This window comes from Lytechinus variegatus, chromosome 8, assembly GCF_018143015.1.
Source record: "Lytechinus variegatus isolate NC3 chromosome 8, Lvar_3.0, whole genome shotgun sequence".
NCBI classification, from domain to species: Eukaryota; Metazoa; Echinodermata; class Echinoidea; order Temnopleuroida; family Toxopneustidae; genus Lytechinus; species Lytechinus variegatus.
Window position 1 is genome coordinate 8,313,424 of NC_054747.1, and position 8,541 is coordinate 8,321,964.

At 35.8% G+C, this 8,541-nt stretch overlaps 1 protein-coding gene across 1 annotated transcript; it reads left to right on the top strand.

The window, feature by feature from the left end:
• The first annotated feature begins 1,782 nt into the window (after window positions 1-1,782).
• Window positions 1,783-6,857, top strand: LOC121420616. Its single transcript, XM_041615279.1, has 5 exons — window positions 1,783-1,834; window positions 2,187-2,243; window positions 4,352-4,408; window positions 4,806-4,932; window positions 5,701-6,857. Exons 1-5 carry the CDS (start codon window positions 1,793-1,795, stop codon window positions 6,855-6,857), a joined length of 1,440 nt encoding a protein of 479 aa, XP_041471213.1. The 5' UTR covers window positions 1,783-1,792.
• The last annotated feature ends 1,684 nt before the right edge of the window (window positions 6,858-8,541 follow it).

An 8,541-nucleotide genomic window follows, 5' to 3' on the forward strand; every position in this document is an offset into this window, starting at 1 on the left:
CCTTTTTTCATTGTGGACAGGCTCTATTGTTAACATTCCCTGTTGTTTGTAAATTCTATTAAAAAAATAAAACTCCTTGGCCTTTAAATAGGCGAGAGGCTTTGAGAACGAAAGCTTTTTACAAACAAGTTCTGGAATGGCCTTTATCATTCTAGGCTACGGATATTCTAAAAGAAAAAATAACTAAATTAATGAATGAAATTGCTCTTAAAATTCTTATATACAACAATTAGTGTATCTCATAAAAAGGATGGGGCCTAAAATGCTTCACTGTGGAACTAAACATTTAAGAAGCGTTGAATCAGAGTATACCGTCTGCATATTAGTTTCTTGATGACGATTAGATAAGTATGATCTAAACCACGTCACACACGCAGAATCTTAACCCATCACTTCTTTAAATGTTAAGATTTACATTATCAAAGGCTTTTTATAAGTCAAGGAGAACCTCCCTTTACCCTTTTGACCTAAACTTTTAAAAATATTTCAGTTTTCTAAAGTCTTTTTTGTTTCCTTAGATATTTATAAAAAAATCGTCTTTGGCCCATCTTACTTTGTTTTGAATTCCTTAAAACCATTTCTTTTCTTTCGACGTCTAAATTGACAATATTTATATATTCGAAAGCTATATTTTTCTCTATCTAATTAAAGCCATGATTTCATGGATCATCAATTTTCCCGTTCCTTTTTTAATTCTTATTCTTCAGAGGTGTACTGATATCTGCTGTTGATAAGAATATAGATCTAAAAATTTCCAAAGCCATATTTAGATTGTTACACTCAGATACTTCTGTTTGGGGTAAATTTAAATTAAAATTAGGCCTATCTATTATAACCATCGAATCTCCTGATGGATGCAGTTGTTTGATACCCAAACACGGTCCTAATAATCTTTCTTGAACAATCAATTAATGAATGATCACTTATACCGAGGTAAATGACACCGCTTTGATATACGCTACTACTTAATTATGTGGTCTATCAGGGAAGAATAGGTCTGGGTCGTAACGTCAGAGCAACTTTCTAACTTGCCTCAAACCATTTAAATTCAGTATATTCTCATATTTTGGGGATAAGGAGGCATTTTTGAAAGGCAGAAATTATAAGGGATTTTTATAATTCTTACTGTATATATAAGAGGCTTATATTTTTATGAAAACTGTGTATCATCCAATTTCGGAAATATGGATTTGGGTTTCCTTGATATTTTGTCGTCATGAACATTTGACACGCTTTCCAACTCTGCTTTGGGAAACTTTTTTCCTGTTTGAACTTGAAAACATTTCCTTTCACAGGAGATAAACACATATTTTTGAGCGAGCTTTTAGAAGTATATAGAGCTTCTTATCTCAAACTTGTAAAAAAGTAAAGCTCAGAAACAGGCTTTTACTTTAGATTATACATAGACCGTATATTGTGGTGAACGTTTTATGTACGAATACACATTAGCTTTCTTCTGTTAATTGGAAATCTATGAAAGTAATGAAACAAAAAATGGATGTGTTATTGTTGCATATATTATAATGTATTCTAATTATTTCATGTTATTATATATTATAAAGAAACTGTACATGTCAAGTAAATGAATTTTATCAATGAATTCAAATTCATAGCGTTTTGTACATGAAATAGGAGACTGTTTTCAAATCAATATGACGTTTTATTGACAAAAGCCATTTCTGAGCTTTTAAAAAAAAATATTCAAAGGATGTCCCGAAAACAAAAATAAGGTGAAGTGAAAAATCATACACTAGAATTTTATTTTCTTCCTCATGCAGATCACCCATCAGTGATGACTGAAGGTCCAACAGAAGACCCTACATTGCTGAAAAAGGTATGAAAATAGATAAAATAATGTGTATAAACTCTCCTGCATGGGTCCAAAGAAAGAAAAGAAGAGTTAAGTTCAAACTGTGTCAAAAATATATAAATTCAAATTAAAAACTAATTATGAAACATATGAAGTTATCGAATTTGGGGGTTTTAGATTTGGCTTTGATTAAAAATCTTATATTATTAGTGTCCTTGCAATGCGTTGCGTGTGGGCGATAACCGTTAAAGAAACTTGTGAACAGATGTTTAGCCCTTCTTAAGTCATTACAGATTTTATTTTGTTTTGTCCGTCCTTTCTGTAATGTAAGATTATGATGGAAAAGGATTTATTATATTATGTGATTCACTTTCAGTTGGAAGGGGTCAAGATATCCGACGAGCCAGCAATGGAAGCGGCAGGTCCATCAAAAGTATGTGTAATTCATTACAACCATATACTTATAAAATATAAGCCTATGATGACATGACATATACCATACGGGTCGGGCAACAACTTGCATGTGGTTGGATCTCCAGCACCATTAATGCATGAGTTGTACACGAGACTATACTTGGTATAATTAATAGCGAGAATATGTAATCACAATATAAACTCAAGACTTGATTAATAGTGAAATAATTAATGTTTGTTTTATTTTTCACCATGCATAACAAGAAATAACCCAATCCCCAACCTCCAAGAAAAGCCCAAACAATTAATGTAATCTGCAAAACAATATATGTGACCAGCCAAACGAAAACCAGCAAGAAGTCGCCAAAACTACTTTTCAAATTTTTATTGAGTTTGAACGAGAACATCCTAGGCTTTAAAATTATACATGATTTGTCAAACTTGATCAATAGTAACTCACAAGAGTACTTGATTGAATACAGAGAAAACAAAGCGAGAGCTTCAGAAAATGAGGAGAAAACAACATTTGAAGTTTGTGTTCACTCTAGCATGAGATGCGCACGGTGTGAAATATGAATGAAACTTCCAAGCAATCCACAAACACTTATGTCAAAGAAACTCTAGTATCCTGTTTTCTGGTCAACTTTACAAATCGAATATTTACAGTATAAAGTTGAAGAAAACTCCTTCAGACAATGTGAGTTTAGAATGTTAGCTTTTTTAAAACCAATTTACTATTTTTGGCTATTATCAGCGAACCTTCTCTCACGACTTACTGGTGGTTTTGAGGGTAGTTGGTAACATATGTCGTTTTTAAGTTGAAACATCAGAAATATCATTGACATATATTAAAAAAACATATGCAGTAGAGAGAAATGTCCTAAATCAGTATTGATCATTATTGAGTGAAAAGTTGCTAGTCATAAATTTGTATAACCTATCATAAACCTCAACAAGAGTTTTTTTTTTGAATAAAGAAATATACCATTCACAGAGGAATTAAGAAGGAAATCAAAACAAAAAAATATTTCCGTCAGGAATAGCAAGAAAAGAAGAAAAGGAAAAAGAGCAAAATCAAGGCATTAGATCACTTCTGCAAGGTCCAAGCTGCATAGAAAAAATACTATGTAAAAACTGTAATAAAGGTAGAATATGCTATATTTTTGCCAGTAAGTATTGAAGAAGTACAAAGTAAAGGATCTATATATTGTACCTGAAAAAGAATAAAATCTCATCACAGAGCGGTATATATACGGTACTAACTTTCCGGTACAATGCACCGTCAATATGGAATCCAACATGGTAATAATAAGTATGAATTTATTTAAAAGAAAGTTCAACATCTCATTATTGTCAATAAATACGTTCTGGAGCCCATTGCATAAAAATCAGACTAACCTTAGTTTTCGGTTTTTACCAGAGTTTTCTCAGGTAAAAAGTTTTATGCAACGAGCCTCTGGTCTAGTGTCAACGATTACAACATAATTCATATTGTTTGGTTTGTTTTATCGTTAGTATAAATAAATTATTTTGATTCATTCTTAACCAGTCTCCTTTTCTTTTTTTCATGTGCAATCATTGTTGCTGACAATTATGCTTTCACACAACAACAACTGTCATTCAAGTTTGCGTTCTTTTGTCATTTGAACTATATCATCAGAATAAGCGTTGTATTATTACCATAAGTATTCATGTTGACGTTACTATAAAAAAATTTACGTGAAAAAGAAATTGAGATGTATTTGAATTTGAATTGAACAAAAATGAACGAATGGACGAAGAGGAGAGGTTTCACGGTACTTCATGTGCTCTTAATAATTAGTTCTATATTCTATGGCACGGGCTGTGGAACGGGGAGGGGGGGGGGTTCAAGCCCCACATTTTTTTCTCCAAAACCGTGTATAAAATCTTCTAAATTACCATCTGATTGCGATTTTTTTGGCATGGTCAGGCCCCACTTTCGGCTCAGCTCCCCGCTTTCAAAACCGTTCAGTGGCCGGCCCATATTAATTTCTTGAATAATTTATGTGTTACCCTTAACAGCTTTATGTATTGATTAGTATTGTTTGTACCAGAACAAGAAGTGTATTTTTTACAAAACGCATGTTTTTTTAATTTAATTTTCAGGTTAAAGAGCCGACAGAAGTTAAGCTTCAGGACAAGTCACCAATAGAATTCAAGTTTGTACGTTTGATATTAGTGACACTCAATTACATTTCTTAAAAAAAACCATTACTCCTTATATTTTTTTTTCTTAAATGAAGGAAATTTTAATTTATGTGTCTACCGATGAAAAATCTTAAGTCCTTATCAGGTTGAAAAATGGTCAAAGTCAAAGTACATGTTAAAAAATTGTCCAAGTCAAAGTAACTCGGTAGATGGGCTAGGACCCTGTCTGCTGCTGCTAGGTATGTGTATCAAAACCGCTCTACTTAATATAAAAACATGGAGAGTGTACTGTATTTTCTTCTTTTGGGGGATTCCTGTAGGGCCTATGTGTTTGCACCGGCCTTAATTTAGATAGTAAGAATGTACTTTTTTATAGTGATTTAAGCGTATATTATCAAATTTCTGTATACAGCCAAGAGAGTTAAACAACGTCCTTGTCGACACACGGAGACTGCATTTATTCGATAGGTATGACTGGTATAGGTATCACAATCGACATGGAAATATCGATCGCAACCTAAAGCTTGAACAACATACTAGTAAGTGGATTAATCGGACTAGATTTAAAGGTTAAAAAGAAAATTTGATTTAAAGAGGCATGTATACAACCATGTGTTTCTAGTTTATAGGTTAAAAGACAGTAGTTGGAGCAAACAATTATTTCATGTGAAAGTCTTTTAAATCAAGGTTAATTGTCAAGATATCAATGTACATCTGGAACATTAAAATGTAAAATTATGTTTGTAAAATCATGAAATCTTAGCTCGAAATCGATAATTCTAATAGGCCTAATCACTAACACAGAAAAGCGTATGTGTGACACGGTATTAAACATGTTACAAATGGTTCGTAAGATACGAATGACTTTACGCACGACTGTTTATCCTTTCTTGTGGTATGTGATGTCCCTATGTATTTGATTTATGACCTGAAACATGTTCCAGTCGTGCGTAAAGTCGTTCGTAACTTTAGGAACAGTTTTATGAAACACCCACCAGGTGAGGTGAATGGGTACCAGGCAGAATTCATTCATTGAATGAACCAAGCTCCTAATTATCATCCGATTTATCACTTCCGAACATGTTCCAGTCATGCGCAAAGAACCAACACCCTGCTGCTGGAAGGAAGTGAAATTCCTTGAGACATGCTTCAGTGCATTTTATAGAACCATTTTTACCCGTCTGTGGTGTAATGATTTCAGTACCAGAAACAAACACATTAGTGGAATTAATAATTAATCACTTAATTCATTTAGTCCTTGTTCAAATGAGATATTCCTGATGAATACTTTATGAATTTCTTTTCAGCCGAGATCTCTGTTATTGAATATGGAAACGAGGTTCCTGTGTCTATGTCTTGGACTATCGATGGCGATGGAACTTGGATAGTACTTAAACGCGGATTACCATTAAATCTTCTGATCTCTGCACTGGTTCCACTGTGTCATGAAGTGGAACATATTACCATTGGCTATTGCGAAGATATGTACATCCATGCGCATGGAACAATTAAGCCTTTCATTCCAATGAGGTCTGTCCTCACCGTTTGCCTTTATTTAAGATATTCGCTTGCATCACTCCAAGTTATCTTGCAGACTATCAGTAATTGCTTTCCAAACGCAACGAATCTGGAGCTGAAATCTATGTATCAGGAATTTTCACGCACTCACGGATACCATTTCGATACCACGCAGAGTTCATTGAAAAACTTGAAATTAGACTTATGTAACCTCACTGACTGCGGTACTCTGGACAACCTCTTCCTTTCCATATCTTCTTCCTGTCAAAACATTGAATCACTCACCGTCACAAGTTCTGAAACCCTTAAATGGGACAAGTCAAGCAGAGACATTACAGCATGTAAATTACCTTATCTGACAAATATCCATCTTGAATCTCGTTGGCTTGAAGAGCACTATGCACTTCAATTTTTAGCAGACTTACTACATGTAGGTCGTGTGATGAGTCCTAGTTTGAATTTGGTCAAAGTAGAAAGTGTACAGTTAAAGGATATAGTAATGAAGAGTGTTGAATGGTCCCGAACATCTACAGATTGTGGGTTGCAAATTAAAGGTGCAGCAGCGGCTGTACCCATAACTGAGTTAATTGATCTTACAACAAGTGACCTTCAAGAGATTACTGTCCTTACATTTGACAGCTGCAAGATTGATAATTTCGGTCATTGCTTACATCAGTCCCCGCAAAGCCCGAAAGAAAGTGGTACGCTTCGGGAAATCAGAATCTTTGGTTCAAAAAGCCCACTTTCCGAATCTGACAGGGAAAAACTTTCAGAGGTGTATCCTAATGTCAAAGTGACTGAAAAACCCGGGAGTCAGGAATCATCTGGAGAATCTCACGAGGGTGCAAGGATACCTTCCAATTTAGACGAGTCCTTGTTCCAACCATCCCAAACCTCTTTAATAGGTAAGTTGATATTGATTTTTTTCTTGGTAATCACTACATAAAAAGGTGGTTTTGAAAACCCACGTTTGAGTCCATGATTAGGCAGATTTCCTATAGGACTCACTTTTGTCACCGTGCGCCAAATTGACGCCTGTTGCCGTGGTTAGCTAGGCTATTTTATTCATGAGTCCACTGTTATCAATCAACGAGATCCACTCTTCAAACAGTGGACCCATTAATAAAATAGCGCATCTTAAGGCCCTGTCACATCGTTCCGTGCAAGCCTTGCGGGTGAGTTGTTGGCAGATATTTTCCAGCACGCAACAAAATTTCTGCGGGCAAACAAGAATTTTTACAAGTTCTGCGTGCGGGACGCGTGTAATCTGCTGTCGACTCGCGTGCATTACGTGTGACATGCGGGCGAGACACGTGCAAACTTCCGTGTAAGTTGCGGGCGACAAGCTTGCCCTGTGTGTTATCTACTGCCAACCTGCGTTCTATCTACCGCCGTCCTGCGTGTCACCTGCGTTTAAAATGCGTGGAAGGTGCAAGAATTGGGCAATCGTCATTTCTCAAGTAATTACTATTAGTAAACATGCCTCGTGCTGAGACCATTGCCGATCGAATCGATACCGACCACGAGGTCGACGACTCGGAGGCCACAGACAGGGGAGTCGCGAGGCCTATTCCAGTGGTGGTGGGGGAGGGGGTGGAGGTTCTGATTACCGACAAATACCAGTACCGATTCCCGACGTTCGACGATCATGTGGCATGGTAGGGTTCCGACGGCGGCGGCTGGGGCGTCAACACAAAATATCTTTACCGAATGTTAAGATTTTGAAATGACAACATAACTTAGAAAATATATAGACCTAGTTCATGAAACTTAACAAGAAAGTTAATCAGGTATTACCAAATATTCTGCCTGAGATTCAGGCCACATGTCTCAGGTGAAAGGTCATTTAGGGTCAATGAACTAAGACCATGTTGGGGGAATCAACGTCAAAATCTTAACCTAAGGTTAAGTTTTGGAAATGTCATAAGTGAGAAAATAATAGTCCATGAAACTTATACATAGGGTTAATCAAGTATTACTAAACATTCTGCTTGAGTTTCACGTCACATGACCGAAGTCAAAGGTCATTTAGGGTCAATGAACTTTGGCCAAATTGAAGGGCATCTGGTGAATTACCATCTTAACTTTGAAAGATTGTCGATCTGATTCATGAAACTTGAACATAATAGTAATCAAGTGTCACTGAACATCCTGTGCGCATTTCAGGTCGCATGATCGAGGTCAAAGGTCATTTATGGTCAATGAACTTTGGCCATGTTGGGCGTATTTGTTGAATTACCATCATATCTCTGTAAGTGTATTGATTTAGTACGTAAACGTTTACATAAGAGTCATCAAGTATCACTGAACATCTCTTGCGAGTTTCAGGTCACATGACCAAAGTCAAAGGTCATTTAAGGTCATTTTAGAGGTAATCTTTCAAAGATTATAGATATACAGTGCGTATAAAAAAACGGGACAGTTTTGAAGAGTCTATAAAAAATGGATTTGTTTTTTTCTTGTCAGCAACCACTCTCTTCTCATCTGATGTTGCTTGCCACTTTGTGATTGGAATTCTATATGCGATGTGGATCAACATCTCAAAACATCTTATCCATTTGTGAAGTGGAGATAGGCCATACTTGTAGGACTCTTCATCTGTGCTTGGTAGCTCTTTGATGTTGTTGAAT

Coding starts and splice junctions, on each gene's coding strand:
- LOC121420616 (XM_041615279.1), top strand. CDS start 1,793: ATGACTGAAGGTCCAACAGAAGACCCTACATTGCTGAAAAAG. Junction 1,835..2,186: donor ACCCTACATTGCTGAAAAAG/GTATGAAAATAG, acceptor ATTCACTTTCAG/TTGGAAGGGGTCAAGATATC. Junction 4,409..4,805: donor CACCAATAGAATTCAAGTTT/GTACGTTTGATA, acceptor TTCTGTATACAG/CCAAGAGAGTTAAACAACGT.